At 44.7% G+C, this 20,472-nt stretch overlaps 1 protein-coding gene across 2 annotated transcripts in view; it reads right to left on the reverse strand.

Moving 5' to 3' along the window:
• Positions 1-2,014: 2,014 nt before the first annotated feature.
• Positions 2,015-20,472, reverse strand: part of LOC139265245 (lactosylceramide 4-alpha-galactosyltransferase-like) — a 61,881-nt gene continuing 43,423 nt past the window's right edge. For both annotated transcript variants that reach the window (XM_070882181.1, XM_070882180.1), the window contains 2 exons: positions 10,467-10,963; positions 2,015-6,196 (listed from right to left, as the gene is read on the reverse strand). In XM_070882181.1, the coding sequence (XP_070738282.1) occupies positions 5,609-6,196; positions 10,467-10,937 (1,059 nt within the window). In that variant the 5' untranslated portion in view covers positions 10,938-10,963 and the 3' untranslated portion in view covers positions 2,015-5,608. The remainder of the gene's footprint in view (positions 6,197-10,466; positions 10,964-20,472) is intronic.

Raw genomic sequence — 20,472 nt, forward strand, 5'->3', positions numbered from 1 at the left:
AACCATCCGTGGCTAACTAAGGAAGTAAAGGATGGTATCAAATTGAAAACCATTGCATACAAAGTGGCCAAGATTAGTGGGACGCCAGAGGATTGGGAAACGTTTAAAAACCAGCAAAGAACTAAAAAAAGAGGGAAGATAGATTATTCAAATAAACTAGCAAGAAATATAAAAACAGATAGTAAGAATTTCTATAGGTATAGAAAAAGGAAGAGAGTGGCTAAAGTAAATGTTGGTCTCTTAGAGGATGAGACTGGGGAATTAATAATAGGGACCAGGAACAGAGACTTGGAACAAATATTTGGTATCGGTTTTCATGGTAGAAGACACTAAACACATCCCAATAATAGATAATCAAGGGTATAGGGAGGGAGGAACTTAAAACATTCATTGTCACTTAAGAAGTAGTACTCAGTAAAATAATGGCACTAAAGGTGGACAAGTCCCCTGGACCTGATGGCTAACATCCTAGGGTCTTAAAAGAAGTGGCGGCAGAGATAGTGGATGCATTGGTTATAATCTACCAAAATTCTCTGGATTCTGGGGCGGTCCCAAAAGATTGGGAAAGTGCAAATCTAACGCCCCTATTTTAAAAAGGAGGCAGACAAAAAGCAGGAAACTATAGACCAGTTAGCCTAGCATCTGTGGTTGGGAAAATGCTGGAGTCCATTATTAAGGAAGCAGTAGGACTCTTGGAAAAGCTTAATTCAGTCAAGCAGCGTCAACATGGTTTTATGAAAGGGAAATCACGTTTGACAAATTTGCTGGAGTTTTCCCGAGGATGTAACGAGTAGGGTGGATAAGGGGGAACCAGTAGATGTGGTGTATTTGGATTTCCAGAAGGCATTCGATAAGGTGCCACATAAAAGGTTACTGCACAAGATAAATGTTCATGGGGTTAGGGGTAATATATTACATGGATAGAGGATGGGCTAACTAACAGAAAACAGAGAGTCGGGATAAATGGGTCAAATTCCTATTGGCAAACAGCAACTAGTGGGCTGCCACAGGGATCGCTGCTGGGGCCTCAACTATTTACAATCTATATTAATTATTTGGATGAAAGGACCGAGCCAAGTTTACTGTTGCTACAAAGATGGGTGGGAAAGAAAATTGTGGATACAAAAAAAGCCTGCAAAGGCTCAGTCGGCAGAAATTTGGCAGATGGAATATAATGCCACATTGGCAGAAAAAATAAAAAAGCTAATTATTTAAATGGGGAAAGATACAAAATGCTGCAGTAGAGAGACACCTCCCTTGTGCATGAAACCAAAAAATGAGTAATCAGGAAGATGCTGGCGAAGTTTGTAGGTCACCGCAGATCAAAGCAGCGGAGAATAAGAGCGAGCAGCCAGCGACCAGTAATGTTGTGATTCGGTAGAACGAGTGAAGCAGCAGCTGCTGGCGAGAAACAAGGAGCGGAAAAAACAGTAGAACCAGTGCAGCAGAGACACAAACGTCCTCCCTCCCGCACCGAGGAAAACTTCCATCAGCAAAGACGGTCGCTATGAGAACACTTGTGATTTTTCACTGGGTCCCTCTGCTCCACATAAATAACCAGCAGGCTCACTGAGAGTGGGCACAGTGTAATGAACAGGGCATCAGCCATTGAAAATCCTCAACTTCGCAAAAATGTACAATCGGACAGATGAAAACTTCACCTCAATAGGAACAACTTAAATCAATTGCAATTCTGCACAAAATGTTAGAACTCCTTTATTACAATAATTACAGCAAGAATAGATTTATTGAACTCACAACTGGATACTTTTAAACAGTTCCGGGGGGAGGAGGGGCACAAGGGGAAGGATGCGGGAGATGGAGGGGATGGTGGAGGGAGAGAGGGATAGGAGGATGGAGGGAGGGGGCGAGGGATGGGAGGGTCGAGGGATGGGAGGGAGCGGGGGGGGAGATGGAGGGGAGGATGCGGGGGGTGGGAGGGTGGAGGGAGGGAGCGAGGGGGATAGGAGGGTGGATGGAGATGGAGGGGAGGGTGGAGGGAGGGAGCGGGCGGGAGATGAAGGGGAGGGGGCGGGAGATGGAGGGGAGGGTGGAAGGAGGGAGTGGGGGTGGGGGAGCGGGCGGGAGATGGAGGGGTGGAGGGAGGGAGCGGGCGGGAGATGGAGGGGAGGGTGGAAGGAGGGAGCGGGGGTGGGGGAGCGGGCGGGAGATGGAGGGGTGGAGGGGTGGGTGCGGGAGATGGAGGGGTGGGGGCGGGGGGGGGGGGGGAACAGGATGGCGAACCATGGCCTTTGCTCAGTGTGGAGTCACTCCGACCTGGGGCTTGCTGGCGTCTGGTTGGACGCCACTGTCAGGACTCTGGCCAACACAAAGACCAGTACCAAAAAAGGGAAGGAATTCAATCGAAAGAGGGGCAAGTCATGAATCGATTATTCACAAGCTTTCCACATTTAGACACTAATATATAAAAATATGTATTATATTCACAATTTCCTGATTTCAAATTTGTCAATCGTATGTGTGGACTCATGAAGGTGAAGGTTCAGTGCACCAAAGAGGTTAATAGTGAAGCTCTGCTATAGTTGCTACGTCCCACACACTGTGATCTGAAGCTCCATCCCTTCACTGAGGCCAGGGGACTGCCACCCTGGGAAAGGGCATCACTTCACACAACAGGCGAGCCCGATGGCTCTCACAGCTTTAACTCCACGGTTGGACAAACCGTGAAAAGCAATCCGTTGGTTTTGCTGTAGTGAGCTGTGGCATGTCTCAAACATTTCACAGCACTTCACACAGAAATGCTTACTTTGAAGTACATTAACATTTATGTCGGCAAACAAATAGGCAAAAAGATAAAGAGAGTGCGAGAGTAGGAATGAAAATAATCTCATGGAGCAGTTCAGACAAATTCAACCTGAGCCTGAATTTCAACATTTGATTTATATTGAAACCCGTTTCAATCAGACAGGTATTTGTGTAGTGGGTATGTGTGTCCCCCCTGTGATTGGCTACCATAACTCTGATACACATTGGGGCATTCTGATTGGAAGAGGACGACTGAGCAGACTTCAATCTCCAGTGGGTTAGAAATACTTGCCTAATTACAACTGCATTATTGCAAATAACTTTTGGTGAATGGTTTTACAAGCAGCCAAACAGACCAGCTCCTCTCCGTTTCTCAGTCTCTCGACTCAAAGGTCATCACTTTGTTGAGCACAGAATTACCAAGCAGTACAATACAATCAAACCGCATTCATCGTGACTCTGCCGTCACATGGATCAGAGGCCTGGGAGATTGTTGCGACCCATCCTCTCAGGTGCTGAATGTCATGTGGCATGGGCAGAGCCAGAGAGTGAGGAACGTATATTTGAAATGGAGATATGTGTTTATAGTTTGGGGAAGGGTGGAGAGTTTATTTGGTCCATTTCTGTGAATGAAATTTGAGGGCAGCTGAAGAAGCTGAACTCCAATCACAAGCTTCACGCATGCCCAGAATTTGTTCTTAACTGGTACTGACTGAAATCAGGTGCATTAAAAACTACCTTTATTCAACACCCCATGTTATAGCCAGGTAGCCAAAAGGATCAGGGTGAGAGCACCGATTAAACAAGGTTTGTATCCCTGCGGCATCAATGGAGTCAAGACCTTCAGGGGGTGAAAATGAGAGCGAAGCAGCAATCATCATTGCATGAAGAAATCACATACTGGAAGAATGAGTGGTGACTGCAGCTCTTGCAATTGTGAGAGTTGCTCAGTCCCCATCACTCGCTTTTTGCTTGCCAATAAAAGCAAAATTGAGCCCAACTGTGGGCAAAAGTTAGTGCTGTACAAACACAGGGTGCGAAAACAGGGCCATGACCCACTGTGGCTTTCTGACCAAAGGGGTGGGTTAGAGTTGGATGTGAGGTCACAACATGAGTAAACAAGCCACAGCTCAAACAAAAACAAGGTCTTTGGCCAAGAATAAGGTTACATCAGCATGCACATGATCCTGTCCGACCAATTACAATCTCCATTACAATAGGATATTCCAGCTCCTGCCAAGTGCAGGGCCGCTATCTCCAGTAGCGAGGGAAGCAATGGACAGAATCTCCTGCTCACCTCTACTCTAGCCTGGATTCCTTCCCATTCCTTGAATAAAATGGGGCCAAATGATCTAAAAGCAACAATGTTCTACTGGAAACATACATCAGGCCCCTGAGATATTAGATGTAATAACACTGCCCCCATCACATCAACAAACACCCTGATCCACTTCAAACTGTGGGAATGCCCCTCAGGAGACAGCTTTGATCTGACCCCCAAGCGCATTAAAACCCCCATCCATGGGCCTCGCAGTCAGCACAGTGTAATTCCAGCGCATTGCAATAAACACACTTCAAAAGTACCTTCTGCATCTAGCCACTTTACAAACTTACATTGCAATATTAATAGCAAGGGCCTGCTCCCAGCTGTTCTGTAATAACATGAAGACTGGGTGAGCATGCATGTTCAGAGCTCCCTCACAGGATCTCAGTGTTGCACAACCAGACAGCGAACTGCAGCACAATTAAAACAGGGACTAAAGTTATTTTTATAATAGGTGGGCAATTCCACTCAAATTGTGGAGTCTTTCTCTTCCAATCGTAACCACACGTCTGATTTCACAGTGACAGCCCCGGTCAGCCCAATTCAACAGCGGAATCAGCGATCCCACTTCGCTGCAATTTAGCCACCTTCCAAAAATTATCCAATAGGCAATAGTGCAATGTTCTTCCTTATTTCATTATGAAAACAATTGAAGATCTTAAACTGAAATCTAATATGTACAAGTAAAAAATCAAGCTTTTATCAAAAAGTGAAAATGAAAGTGTGCATCCAGTGTGTATTATTAGAGGCAGATAGATAATGCCAACGACATAACTCATTATCCCAGAGATTTAGCAATATATTGGACTCTATTCATGTAAAATAAAAGTAACCTTATGTGCAAGAGACCCTCCCAACAGCGGGCAACAGTATAGACAAGTCACTTGCGATACTGTATCAGTAAGCAACAGCCATTGCATCAGAGGCTTTGGTAATAGTCTATCTAAAAGCACTTGGCCAAGGGATTATACCATTGCCAAATTACTGATAAATAATAAGACAACGGAGACAGCTTGCAGCAGTTGCACCATAATGCCGAATGCGAGGTTCTCAGGACATGGCGAGCGTCTCCCAGCATAAAACGTATTGCTATCCTTTATACTGTATAAAGTCCACGCCCCATAATTCACAGTCCCATAATTCACCGGAAAAAAATAATTATTCACTCATTTGAAGTAGGCTAGTTCAATAATACAGGAACTTAGTGCTAAAAAAATCAGTCATCAGATAATTTGTATTGAGCAAATTGGAATGAAGATGCGTAAACTGTAATGGAGACATGACTCACAAAGCACAACATGCCCGCGGTTTGTGATGTCACCAGTCTCAGCGATCACAGCTCTGGGGATGGGGGCGGTGGAGATGTGGAGGAGGTAGAAATGGAGACAGGACACCGATTTTTGCAGGTGAAGAAATGAGAGAAAGAGTGGGACCTGAGCAGATAATTCAGGATTGGTTTAGTTAGCAATGGTTTTGTTGTCGATGATATTCAATGCAAATCATTGCTCAAGTCAGTCATCAGCTTGGGAGATATTGATATGTTCTGGGGCAGTAATGGCTGAAGAAATATTCTATCAGCGAGTGACTTTTTTTGATTTCAATTGAGGTGCGACCACTTAAAAAATTCCAGATATGTGTCCCAAGGGTCTTTGAGAATTGACTTTCAATTACATCATTATTGTCGTTCCAGGTATTTTTTTCGAAGTACTTTTCCCAATTATTGTATGGAATTGGGTAGAACGAGCTTTTGGACAAATACAAAATCCCCTTGCATTTTTTGTTAAGGAAATTATCGAGATTGTCTGTTCCGCACCATTTTTTCAACATGCGAGTCATCAGGTCAGGACCCTGATGGCCCCATTCCTCTCCAATGTAATTTTCTACATAATCCACTATGCAGTCCGCTGTAAAGGAATGGTTGCGGCTAAATCCCAAAGCTGCACCATTGGCATAATTTTTGGATTGCGCACAGATGAAATTTTTGAAATCCAAGGGCTTGAGCGATATGACGTCAGTGTCCAGGTAGATGCCTCCATACTTCCACAGCAGGGCTATCCGGCAGGCATCAGACAGCACATGCACCCAGTACTTTTCACTCGAATCCACCTGTATTATAACAGAGTAAAAGCTGATCATTTGTCATTGCTGAGATGAAGATGACTCCTCCCTGCACACAATGCTCACTGCTTGACACCCAATTCCAATGGGAACTGGCTGCGGGGCGGTGCATTTGGATGGGATAAAAGCCAGTGGGCCCGGCTTCCAACCCGCTTGCCCTTTCTGTGGAGAAAGACTGCATCCGCCAAAAGCTTCACCTTGAATTTGATGGGAATGTGGATGAGATGTCACGAGAGCCGATGCACTCCAATACAACACAGCACATGTTCAGTTTCAAAAACCTGAGGCTTCAGAGCAAAGTGCAACCAAATGGGACTTACTGACCCACATCCCTGGCTTATACTGAAACATTACTTTGTGCCGTATGCAAATATGTCTTTTGACCCGAAAGGACAGCACAAGATTGTGTCACTGGGCGAATGCATACCATATGCCCAATCGACTTGCTCTCGGACATTGGATCTCCGACAGCTTACAGCAGCCGCGCTCAGATAGAAACAAAGAAGGAGGCTATTTCAGCCCATCATGTCCACGCTGGCCGACAAAGAGCCACAGGGCCCTTGGTCAGCAGCCCTGAAGGTTACATATAAACCTATGAACAATGACGGAAAGGCAAAGAGCACCCAGCCCAACCAGTCCACCCCACACAATTGCAACACCCCTTACACTGAAACATTCTACACTCCACCCCAACCGGAGCCATGCGATCTTCTGGCAGAGGCAAAAACCAGATAAAAACCCAGGCCAATTGGGGAAAAAAATCTGGGAAAATTCCTCTCCGATCATAGATCCATCCAGGTGATCGCCTTGGCCATATTCGATCCCCTGCAGCACTTACCATCATATATGCACCAATCAACAAGGGGTTATCCAGTCTAATCCCAATCTAGGTCCGTAACCTTGCAGGTTACTGCACTTTAAGTGCCCATCCAAGCACTTTTTAAATGTGGTGAGGATTTCTGCATCAACCACTCTTCCAGGCAGTGAGTTACAGACCCTCAAAACTCTCTGCATGAAGAAGCAGCCCCCCCCAACCCACCCACCATCAAATCCCATCTAAACCTTCCACAAACCACCTTAAAACTATGCCCCCTCGTAATAGCCCTCTCCACCAAGGAAAATATATCCAGGCACCTCAAAATGTAATACACCTGAATGAGGTCTCCTCTCAGCCTCCTCTGTTCCAATAAAAACAAACCCAGTCTATCCAATCTGTCCTCAGAGCTAAAATTCTCCATTCCAGGTAGCATCCTAGTATATCTCCTCTGCACCCCACGTTATAAAAATCTACGCACAGGCATCTTCCACCCTTCAGGATGTAGTTTGGGACCTGGAATGTATTAGCATGGATCGAGAATTGGCTGGCTAACAGAAAGCAGAGAGTCGGGATAAATGGGTCCTTTTCGGGTTGGAAATCAGTGGTTAGTGGTGTGCCACAGGGATCGGTGCTGGGACCACAACTGTTTACAATATACATAGATGACCTGGAAGAGGGGACAGAGTGTAGTGTAACAAAATTTGCAGATGACACAAAGATTAGTGGGAAAGCGTATTGTGTAGAGGACACAGAGAGGCTGCAAAGAGATTTAGATAGGTTAGCCAAATGGGCTAAGGTTTGGCAGATTCGATACAATGTCGTAAAATGTGAGGTCATCCACCTTGGGAAAAAAAATAGTAAAAGGGAATATTATTTGAATGGGGAGAAATTACAACATGCTGCGGTGCAGAGGGACCTGGGGGTCCTTGTGCATGAATCCCAAAAAGTTAGTTTGCAGGTGTAGCAAGTAATCAGGAAGGTGAATGGAATGTTGGCCTTCATTGCGAGAGGGATGGAGTACAAAAGCAGGGAGGTCCTGCTGCAACTGTACAGGGTATTGGTGAGGCCGCATCTGGAGTACTGCTTGCAGTTTTGGTCACCTTACTTAAGGAAGGATATACTAGCCTTGGAGGGGGTACAGAGACGATTCACTAGGCTGATTCCGGAGATGAGGGGGTTACCTTATGATGATAGATTGAGTAGACTGGGTCTTTACTCATTGCAGTTCAGAAGGATGAGGGGTGATCTTATAGAAACATTTAAAATAATGAAAGGGATAGACAAGATAGAGGTAGAGAGGTTGTTTCCACTGGTCGGGGAGGCTAGAATTAGGGGGCACAGCCTCAAAATACGGGGGAGACAATTTAAAACGGAGTTGAGAAGGAATTTCTTCTCCCAGAGGGTTGTGAATCTGTGGCATTCTCTGCCCAAGGAAGCAATTGAGGCGAGCTCATTGAATGTATTCAAATCACAGATAGATAGATTTTTAACCAATAAGGGAATTAAGAATTATGGGGAGCGGGCGGGTAAGTGGAGCTGAGTCCACGGCCAGATCAGCCATGATCTTTTGGAATGGCGGAGCAGGCTCGAGGGGCTAGATGGCCTACTCCTGTTCCTAATTCTTATGTTCTTATGTCCTTAATTGAAACACCTGTGAACTTCTTGATGTGGAAGCAAGTCATCCTTGACTCGAGGGACTGCCTCTGATGATGATGAGTGGGCAAAAATTTGGGAGATGGAGTATAATGTTGGAAAGTGTGAGGTCATACACTTTGCAGAAAAATCAAAGAGAAAGTTATTATTTAAATGGAGAAAGATTGCAAAGTGCTGCAGTCCAGCGGGACCTGGGGATACTTGTGCATGAAACACAAAAGGTTAGTATGCAGGTACAGCAAGTGATCAGGAAGGCCAATGGAATCTTGGTCTTTATTGCAAAGGGGATGGAGTATAAAAGCAGGGAATTCTTGCTACAGTTGTACAGGGTATTGGTGAGGCCACACCTGGAATACTGCGTGCAGTTTTTGTTTCCATATTTAAGAAAGATATACTTGCTTTGCAGGCAGTTCAGAGAAGGTTCACTCGGTTGATTGCGGAGAGGAGGGGGTTGACTTATGAGGAAAGGTTGAGGAGGCTGGGCTTCTACTCATTGGAATTTAGAAGAATGAGAGGTGATCTTATCAAAACATATAAGATTATGAGGGGGCTTGACAAGGTGGATGCAGAGATGATGTTTCCACTGATGGGGGAGACTAGAACTAGGAGGCATAGTCTTCGAATAAGGGGCCGCCCATTTAAAACTGAGATGAGGAGAAATTTCTTCTCTTATTGCAAATTTGTGGAAGCTGGGACATTGAAAATATTTAAGACAACCAATAAGGGAATAAGGGGTTATGGGGAGCTGGCAGGGAAGTGGACCTGAGTCCATGATCGGATCAGCCATCATCGTATTAAATGGCGGAGCAGGCTCGAGGGGCCATATGGCCTACTCCTTCTCCTATTTCTTCTGTTCTTATGTAAAACTGGAACAATTGCAAGGATATTACTTTCAATAAAAGTACCAAATTGGGGAAAAGTTAACTTTGCTAAGTTGAGAAGTGATTTGGCCACAGTGGACTGGAAACAGCTACTTGAAGATAAATCAGTGTCAGAACAGTGGGAGGCATTCAGGAAGGGCGGGAACAACAATTGTGGTCAGTCCTTCACTGCTCCAACTCTGGCTGCACTGTGCCACCCCCCCCCCCCCAAATAGTCGACAATCAGTGTAATCAGCAAAACCTACAAAAACGTGGGCTTTTCCACAGTAATATCGTGGTTAAATATGCTAATATATGTTAAGCCTTGTTGGAATAGGTGTAACTAGGGTTTTAATAGAGAATTGACTGCTGAACAAATTTTCTGGCCCTGAAAACTAATTTTTATATTGTCAAATGTCAAATTTATCCATGATAATAAAAAAAAATGTGTTCATGACATTTCAGGTCCTACCCTATATCCCCATGTGAGAGCCCCAATCTTTGTTTTGCTCTAACATTTTTTAAAAGTCCGGATAATAGCAGCTTCTCATTTCCTGGTTTGCTCTCTGAGAGAATTCTGCAATATGATTGGCTGCTTAGACAGCTTGTTGATGTCACTGCAGCATCGCACTAGGGGATCCCAACTACAGAGCGCAGCAATGACTTGAACGTCGATAAAGGCAACGTTCTCATCACAGAGATGGCAAGCTCTCTGTGGGCAGCGTTCTTTGGGACCAGTGACAAGTGCCTTTGTTTCACCGCCGACCGCAAATTCCAGGCCAAGAAATTTAAACTCAGCATTAAATATCAGTTTACATAGAGAAATCAGTATGTAACTTGTTTGTCTAAGTTTTATTTTTCATATTGATGACTAATAGTAGTTTTTGCCAACTACAAACCAAGCAGCCAGCTCTGTCCAGTTCCTTACCTTACCATACCATTCAGCCAAGCGAGTATTGCTGAACAATTCCACCAGATCCAAGGGCAATATGACAACATTCTTGATTGAAGAAAGCAGAGGGATGGATCTGTATTGAGCTTGGTGATAGGCAGATACATTTCCACTCAATCCTTTCATGAAGTAATAGACCAATTTGTCAGGGTTTGCACGGGCAGCTGATTCAATAGCACATGTGGCCAATTGCGAAGGCTCCAGTTCATCGGAGGTCTGCACGAACATAATTCCAGGCACTGTGACTGGGTGTGGGCTTTTGAAACTGTCTGCTGGGTGCACATAGCCCAAATCATTTCTCGGATAAGTGCGCCACCACTTATAATAATTTGTAATGTGCTTTTGCAACAAAGGGAATTGCTTGTTCACATTGGGATGTAAAAAAAGAATGATGATGCAAGCTACTGTTGACAGGAAGATTAAACATCCTTTCTGATGATTTTTCATAACTGGAGATCTTTCTTCAATGATTACTGTGGAAAGAAAGAATGGTTTGAGAAGGAAGCAGAACATCCTGCCCGATTGTGCTTATCTCGGCGTATTGAGGCCACCAAGACTGACGAGCTGTTTAGCTGAACTTTCATAAATCAGCCACAATACCCCAGATCTAATCAGCCCGTCACTTCTGACAGCAGCTGAACGAAATCAGTGTCCATCATCAGCATGAGCAAAAAAAGAGTTCACAACTGACAATGAAGATTAAAAATGGTAGATTAACAACAGCAAGTAGAGCCTTGCTCATTCCGAGAGAGAAGTTCATCCTCCACAACTCTTGGACCAAATTCACACCCAGGGCACTCGAGCAATCTTACCTCGCTCTGTTCTGTTAAGACTTTGATCTCAAGACAAGTTTTCATTTAAGGCCTGGCGAAGGCAGCAATGAGTCCCAAGAACATACTGAAATATCACATTACCAAAAATGCTACCAAAATTTAGCCACAGACCCAACTGAAAATTGTGCTGTGTGAGGGAAACAACAAAGCTGGGTCAAGGCCAAGCTTTCCATTGCTGGTCAAACTTTGTTCAATGAATAAGGAAAACTTCCTAAAATAACTGATTTACTGTCAGTCCCGGCTCATTCAAGCCCCACATACAAATAGGAAGCATCTCAAAGAAGAAAAAGCACTTGGTGGGATTCTGCAATTGACGAGCTTAGTGCACATCAACACGAGAGAACTTGTGGTGCCGCTTGCTCCAGTCAATGGTAATAAGAAAATCCCTCCAGCAACATACTACCTTTAACATGACAAAACATCCCAAGGCTTTCACAGTGGGAGAGGAGGAGAAAAAAAGGGGCAGATTTGCATATCGAGCAGGATTTGGGAGAAGAGTTAGTAGAGTTGACCAAAAGCAAGGTCAGAGAAGTAGGTTTTGAGAAGGCTTTAGAAGGTGGGGAAGAGCGAAAGCAAGGTAGAAGGTTTCTTGGAAGATCATTCCAGAGGAGAGGATCATGCTTGCTGAAGATTTTGCAAACTATAGTGAAGCAAATGTGCAATAGTCTGGACTCAGACGATAAGAGGGTTCAGGCTGAGACACAAGGTTAGAGGTTACAGAGAGAGAACGCAGCTCAGGTAGCTTGAAAAGAAAGCACCAGCGAACTGTAGCTTGAAGGTAAAGAAGGCATTGATGAGGGTTTAATTTCAGCAACTGCAGGAATGTGGAAGAAACAGAGGCAAGCGATATTGTGAAGGCAGAATCAGGCTGCCTTGGAGGACTGGATGCGGAGTTTGAAACTTAATTAAACAGATCACTGAGGTTATGAATAGTCAGGTTTTGCCTCAGGATGCAGAGTTCCTGGTGTGAACTTCAGAGTGACCAATGTATGGTTGAAGGGAGTTCTGATTCATCTGTAACTAGATTTACAAAGTTGCCTTATAGTTGCTCTTGAGAAGAACCATGCACAGCAGGCCCAAGAGATGACCGCTGTGAATTTTCCCACAACTCCTGTTCGCAAGTGATCAACAGTGAGATTCAGTCAACTAACCAATCTGCCAACCACTGCTTGGCAGCAGATTTCGATAAAGTCTTGTTTCTAATGCAAATGCATTTTTAATAAAACATGGCTTCACATGTAATAAGCTGTGCTCATCGACCCAGTCATACTGCCTTTTAAAGGTCATCAAAACAAGAGGTAGAAGAAAGCCTACCCTGTTGTCTAGATGGACTTCCAAAAGACATTTGATAATGTTCACAAAAGGGGATATTAGCAAAAATGAAGGTGCACGTCTTTGGAAGTAACCTTGTAACATAGTTTAGTAATTGGTTGGGAAGTAGGAGACAGAGAGTAAGATTAAAGGGTTCATTCCCGATTGGCTGAATGTGACAAATGGTGTTCACGGATCTTACTGGGGTTTTATCATAAATATTAAAGACTTGGACGAAGGAATAGAGTACTGTGTATATAATTTTGGAGATTAAATAAGTTAAGAGGCACAGTAAGTTGTTTAGGTGGGAGCAGGAAGTTACAAAAGAAGAATAAATTATGACAGAAGGAGTCCACTGTGGAAAAGTGAGAGGCTATCCAGTTTGGATCCTAGAAGGACAAATCGGAATATTTGCTTAATGGTGAAAAACAAGGAGCTGTGAAGGAGCGAGTGTGCATACTACTCAATGTTAGTGGATAGGTACAATAAATAATTAAAAAGACTAATGGAGTATTGGGCTTTATCTCAAGGTGGTTGGAATACAAAAGTGAAGAAATGTTGCTTCTGTTGTACATCTGGAGTATGGAGTTTAGTTCTGGGCACAGCACCTGAGGAAAAAAGTGGCCTTGGAGGGGCTACAATACAGATTCTCTAGAATGATACCACGTTGCATAATCCTGGTTTGTATTCCCTTACATAGGATTACGTAGGATATACAGCACAGAAACAGGCGATTCGGCCCAACCAGTCCATGCCGGTGTTAATGCTCCACTCGAGCCTCCTCCCGTCTTTCCTCATCCAAATCTATCAGCAAATCTATTCCTTCTCCCTCATATATGCTTGTCCAGCCTCCCCTTAAATACATCGATACTATTCACTTCAACCACTCCCTGTGGTAGCGAGTTCCACATTCTCACCACTCTTTGGGTAAATAAGTTTCTTCTGAATTCCCTATTGGATTCCTCAGTGACTATCTTATATTGATGGCCTCTAGTTATGCTCTTCCCCACAAGTGGAAACACTCTCTCACTATCCACTCTATCAAAACCTTTCAAGACCTCTATTAAATCACCCCTCAGCCTTCTCTTTTCAAGAGAAAGGAGTTCCAGCCTGTTCATCCTTGACTGATAGGTATACCCTTGCATTTCTGGCATCATCCTTATAAATCTCCTCAGCACCAGTGCCTCTATATACTTTTTATAATATGGCGACCAGAACTGTATGCAGCGTTCTAAGTGTGGTCAAACCAACATTGAGGTGTTTAAAATGTAAAAAAAGAGAGATAGGGTAGATAGAGAGAAGGTATTTCCCATGGTGGGGGTATCCGAAACAGGGGACACAATGATATAATTCGAGCTAGGCTGTTTCGGAGCGAAATCACGTAGCACTTGTTCCGAGGAGTGTAAATCTGAAACTCTGCTCCAAAAAGCTGTGGCTGCGAGGATAATTGGAATGGGCAAAAAGAGAGCTTAAAGGTATTTTTGTGTCAAACAAGGTAAGATGAATTTACAAGCAAAATATCCATATCCTTAACCCTTATACACGCCAAGTTAATAATTCTAAAACTGAGAAAACTAGTAGAGTAGCAGCCAGTCTGTGTGTGTAGTGGGAAGCCCCAACACTCATGAAAAATGCCAGCAGTCACAGGTTGTGTAACCAGAAGTCGGACTCTCAGCCACATTCCAAATTATCGGGAAAGGTGCCCCGGGCAGTCTGTCCATTCTCCTCTGTCCCTTTTGCAGTATTGATCCAGACTGGGGGAGGAAGAGGACAATCAATCACTGATCTAAGAAGACGTGGCCTATCGTGCTTTCCATTCAGAAACCTGATTCACCACCTGCTGCAGGCCCAGTTTGTCAGCAATGTCCTTCAGGACTTGGCCAGCTCAGTCACTCTTGGTGATGGACATTGAAGTCCCCCGCCCAGAGTACATTCTGTGCCCTTGCTACTCTCAGTGCTTCTTCCAAGTGATGATCAACATGGAGGAGTACTGATTCATCAGCTGGTAGATGGTAGTCAACAGGAGGTTTCCTTGCCCATGCTGGACCTGAAGCCATGAGACTTCATGGGGTCCGGAATCAATGGTGAGGACTCCCCAGGGCCACTCCCTCCCGACTGTATACCATGGTGCTGCCACCTCTGGTGGGTCTGTCCTGCCGGTGGAACAGGACATACCCAGGGATAGTGATGGAGGAGTCTGGGACATTGGCTGTGAGTATGACTATGTCAGGCTGTTGTTTGATGAGTTTGTGGGACAGCTCTCCCAATTTTGGCACAAATCCCCAGATGTTGGTGAGGAGGACTTTGCAGGGTCGATAGGGCTGGGTGTGCCGTTGTCGGGCGAGTCCCTGCTCATTGGGAGACTAAAATTACAAGAGCAAAAACAGCTTGCATTTTATAGCACCATTAATACAGTGAAATGCCCCATGATGCTTCACCACAGTGTAAACAGACAAAAATTGACTTTGAGCCAAATAGGGAGACATTGGCCCAGAAATCGCAGCCTCCCGGGTCTGCACGGAGTATCTACGGACCCAGGAAGGCATCGGAAAAGCCGGTTTTCAGCGCGCAATGTGCATGCACCGAAAATCGACTTTTCCAATCTGTCAAGTTTTTGGCTTGCCAGATCGAATGCATCTCGGGAGCGAGGGCAAGATTGCGGTATTTATGCATATCTTGCCCAGCAAATGTCCTCAAAACTCTTGCTCCTCATAGTGCAGGAGTAGTCCATTTGGCCGTTCGAGCCTGCACCACAATTCAATAAGGTCATGGCTGATCATTCACCGCAGTACCCCTTTCCTGCTTTTTCTCCATACCCCTTGATCCCCTTAGCCGTAGGGGCCATATGTAACTCCCTCTTGAATATATCCAACGAACTGGCATCAACAACTCTCTGCAGTAGAGAATTCCACAGGTTAACAACTCTTGCAGGTGGGAAAAAGGAAAAGGAGGTGGAGTAGCTTTGCTGGTTAAAGAGAAAATTAACGCAATTGTAAGAAAGGATATTAGCTTGGATGATGTGGAATCTGGGTAGAGCTGCAGAATACCAAAGGGCAGAAAACGCGAGTGGGAGTTGTGTACAGACCACCAAACAGTAATAGTGAGATTGGGGACAGCATGAAACAAGAAATTAGGGATGCGTGCAATAAACGTACAGCAATTACCATGGGCGACTTTAATCTACATATAGATTGGGCTAACCAAACTGGTAGCAATACGGTGGAGGAGGATTTCCTGGAGTGTATTAGGGATGGTTTTCTGGACCAATATGTCGAGGAACCAACTAGAGGGCTGGCCATCCGAAACTGGGTGATGCGTAATGAGAAAGGACTAATTAACAATCTTGTTGTGCGAGGCCCCTTGGGGAAGTGTGACCATAATACGGTAGAATTCTTTATTAAGATGGAGAGTGGCACAGTTAATTCAGAGACTAGGGTCCTGAACTTAAGGAAAGATAACTTCGATGGTATGAGACGTGAATTGGCTAGAATAGACTGGCTAATTAGACATAGAAACATAGAAAATAGGTGCAGAAGTAGGCCATTCGGCCCTTCGAGCCTGCACCACCATTCAATAAGATCATGGCTGATCATTCACCTCAGTACCCCTTTCCTGCTTTATCTCCATACCCCTTGATCCCCTTAGTAACTCCCTCTTGAATATATCCAAAGAACTGGCATCAACAACTCTCTGCGGCAGAGAATTCCAGGTTAACAACTCTGAGTGAAGAAGTTTCTCCTCATCTCGGTCCTAAATGGTTTAACCCTTATCCTTAGACTGTGTGCTGGACTTCCCCAACGTCGGGAACATTCTTCCTGCATCTAATCTGTCCAGTCCCGTCAGAATTTTATATGTTTCTATGCGATCCCCTCTCATCCTTCTAAACTCCTGTGAATACAGGCCCAGTCGATCCAGTCTCTCCTCATATGTCAGTCCTGCCATCCCGGGAATCAGTCTGGTGAACCTTCGCTGCACTCTCTCAATAGCAAGAACATCCTTCCTCAGATTGGGAGACCAAAACTGAAGCACAATATTCCAGGTGAGGCCTCACCAAGGCCCTGTACAACTGCAGTAAGACCTCCCTGCTCCGATACTCAAATCCCCAAGCTATGAAGGCCAACATGCCATTTGTATTCTTCACCGCCTGCTGGACCTGCATGCCAACTTTCAATGACTAATGTACCATGACATCCAGGTCTCGTTGCATCTCCCCTTTTCCTAATCTGCTGCCATTCAGATAATATTCTGCCTTTATGTTTTTGCCACAAAAGTAGATAACTTCACATTTATCCACATTATACTGCATCTGCCATGCATTTGCCCACTCAACTAACCTGTCCAAGTCACCCTGCAGCCTCTTTGCATCCTCCTCACAGCTCCCACTGCCACCCAGCTTAGTGTCATCTGCAAACTTGGTGATATTACACTCAATTCCTTCATCTAAATCATTAATATATATTGTAACGAGCTGGGGTCCCAGCACTGAGCCCTGCGGCACCCCACAAGTCACTGCCTGCCATTCTGAAAAGCACCCGTTTATCCCGACTCTCTGCTTCCCGTCTGCCGACCAGTTCTCTATTCATGTCAATACATTACCCCCAAGACCATGTGCTTTAATTTTGCACACCAATCTCTTGTGTGGGACCTTGTCAAAAGCCTTCTGAAAGTCCAAATACACCACTGATTCACCCTTGTCCACTCTACTAGTTACATCTTCAAAAAATTCTCGAAGATTTGTCAAACATGATTTCCCTTTCATAAATCCATGTTGACGTGGACCAATCCCGTCACTGCTTTCCAAATGCATTGCCATTTCATCTTTAATAATTGATTCCAACATTTTCCCCACTACTGATAGCGGGCGAATCGGTCTATAATTACCCGTTTTCTCTCTCCCTCCTTTTTAAAAAGTGATGTTACATTAGTTACCCTCCAGTCCATAGAAACTGATCCAGAGTCAATAGACTGTTGGAAAATGATCACCAATGCATCCACTATTTCTAGGGCCACTTCCTTAGGAGACTCTGGGATGCAGACTATCAGGCCCTGGGGATTTATCGGCCTTCAATCCTATCAATTTCCTTAACACAATTTCCTGACGAATAAGGATTTCCTTCAATTCCTCCTTCTCACTCGACCCTCGGTCCACTAGTATTTCCGGAAGGTTATTTGTTTCTTCCTTCGTGAAGACAGAACCAAAGTATTTGTTCAATTGGTCTGCCATTTCTTTGTTCCCCATTATAAATTCACCTGATTCTGACTGCAAGGGACCTACGTTTGTTTTCACTAATCTTTTTCTCTTCTCATATCAATAGATGCTTTTGCAGTCAGTTTTTATGTTCCCAGCAAGCTTCCTCTCATACTCTATTTTCCCCTTCCTAATTAAAACCTTTGCCCTCCCCTGCTGAATTCTAAATTTTTCCCAATCCTCAGGTTTGCTGCTTTTTCTGGCCAAGTGATACTTAAAGAGTTGACAGTGGATAGGCAATGGCAGATATTTATAGATTACATGGTTGAACTTCAACAACTGTACATCCCTGTCTGGAGTAAAAATAAAAAGGGGAAGGTAGCTCAACCATGGCTAACAAGGGAAATTAGGGATAGTGTTAAATCCAAGGAAGAGGCATATACATTGGCCAGAAAAAGCAGCAAACCAGTGAATGTGGTGTATTTGGACTTTCAAAAGGCCACACAAGAAATTAGCGTGCAAAATTAATGCACATGGTATTGGGGGTAATGTATTGATGTGGATAGAGAACTGGTTGGCAGATAGGAAGCAGAGAGTCGGGATAACCGGGCCCTTTTCAGAATAGCAGGCAGTGACTAGTGGGGTGCCGCAGGATTCAGTGCTGGGACCCCAGCTATTGACAATATACATCAATGATTCAGATGAAGGAATTGAGTGTAATATCTCCAAGTTTGCAGATGACACTAAGCTGGGTGGCAGTGTGAGCTGTGAGGAAGATGCTAAGAGGCTGCAGGGTGACTTGGACAGGTTAGGTGAATGGGAAAATGCATGGCAGATGCAGTATAATGTGGATAAATGTGAGGTTATCCACTTTGATGGCAAAAACATGAAGGCAGATTATCTTCAGAATGGAGGCAAATTAGGAAAAGGGGAGGTGCAACAAGACCTGCGTGTCATGGTACATTCGCCATTGAAAGTTGACATGCAGGTACAGCAGGCGGTGAAGGCAGCAAATGGCATGTTGGCCTTCATAGCTAGGGGATTTGAGTATAGGAGCAGGGATGTCTTACTGCAAGTTGTACACGGCCTTGGTGAGGCCTCACATGGAATATTGTGTTCAGTTTTGGTCTCCTAATCTGAGGAAGGACGTTCTTGCTATTGAGGGAGTGCAGCGAAGGTTCACCAGACTGATTCCAGGGATGGCAAGACTAACATATGAGGAGAGACTGGATCGACTGGGCCTGTATTCACTGGAGTTTAGATGGATGAGAGGCGATCTCATCGAAACATATAAAATTCTGACAGGATTGGACAGGTTAGATGCAGGAAGAATGTTCCTGATGTTGGGGAAGTCCAGAACCAGGGGTCACAGTCTAAGGATAAAGGGTAAGCCATTTCGGACTGAGATGAGGTGAAACTTCTTCACTCAGAGAGTTGTTAACCTGTGGAATTCCCTGACGCAGAGAGTTGTTGATGCCAATTCATTGAATATATTCAAGAGGGAGGTATGGCCCTTATGGCTAAAGGAATCAAGGGGTATGGAGAGAAAGCAGGAAAGGGTTACTGAGGGAATGATCAGCCATGATCTTATTGAATGCTGGTGCAGGCTCGAAGGGCCAAATGGCCTACTCCTGCACCTATTTTCGATGTTTCTATAGCCTACTGTTACAGGCGTAAGAGTTTTAAAATACACAAAAACATTTTAAAATAAAGTTATAAAAACACATTATTAAATACCCTCCCCTCTATGGTAAGTTTATCTTAAAGCATAATTTAAAAAAATTGGAAATATATATATTTTTTAAATACATTAATAGCTAATGTAAATTAATAGAAATATGTTGTGCATTTTTTCTATCCTTTTTTTAGTGTTTAGGTGTTTCTCATTCATTGTAATAGTAGTTTTAGACTTACGAAACTCCTATTACTATGAATGAGAATATATTATACCTGATTGGCTGCCCAGAGCCATGTGACTCCAGCTCCAGGCCTGCGCACGTCCTGACGTGCAGGCGCTGTGACACGCAGTCAGGAGAGGCCTCCAGACTGGGATCTCACGTGAGCGCAGCAGGAACAGCTAGATGCATATCTTTTTTCTAAAATCTATTTGAACGCCCACGGAAAGGAGAAACCTGGATTTCTGGGCCATTAGGACAGGTGAGCAAAAAGTTTGGTCGAAGAGGTAAGTTTGAAAAGGATCTTAAAGGAGAAGAGAGAGAGAGAGACAGAAAGGTTTAAGGTGGGAATTCCAAAGCCGAGGATGCAAGGCTCTGAAATTCCAACCCTAAACTTCTCGTACAGTACATTGGCATGGCCATCAATTGGCAACAGAAGTGGGGAAGCACAAGTGGCCTGAATTACAGCAATGCGGAGCTTGCGGAGGGTTGTATGCTAGAGGAGGTGACAGAGGTAGGGAGCAGTGAGGTCATGGAGTGATTTGAACAACAAGGAAAATTTTAATTTGAGGCGGGGAGGAGGGCGTCGGGGTGCGCGCAGCGGGGCAGGGAGGGCACACCCGGGCCGGTGGGGGAAGGGCATGTCCGGGCTGGGCGTCGGCGGAGGGGTGGGGGGAGGCTGTCAGGGGGTGGGGACTGTCGGGGGGGGGGGGCAAAGAGTGTCGGGGGGGCGGAGAGTGTCGGGGGGGGGAAGG

The sequence above is a fragment of the Pristiophorus japonicus genome, chromosome 6, assembly GCF_044704955.1.
Source record: "Pristiophorus japonicus isolate sPriJap1 chromosome 6, sPriJap1.hap1, whole genome shotgun sequence".
Lineage (NCBI taxonomy): Eukaryota > Metazoa > Chordata > Chondrichthyes > Pristiophoridae > Pristiophorus > Pristiophorus japonicus.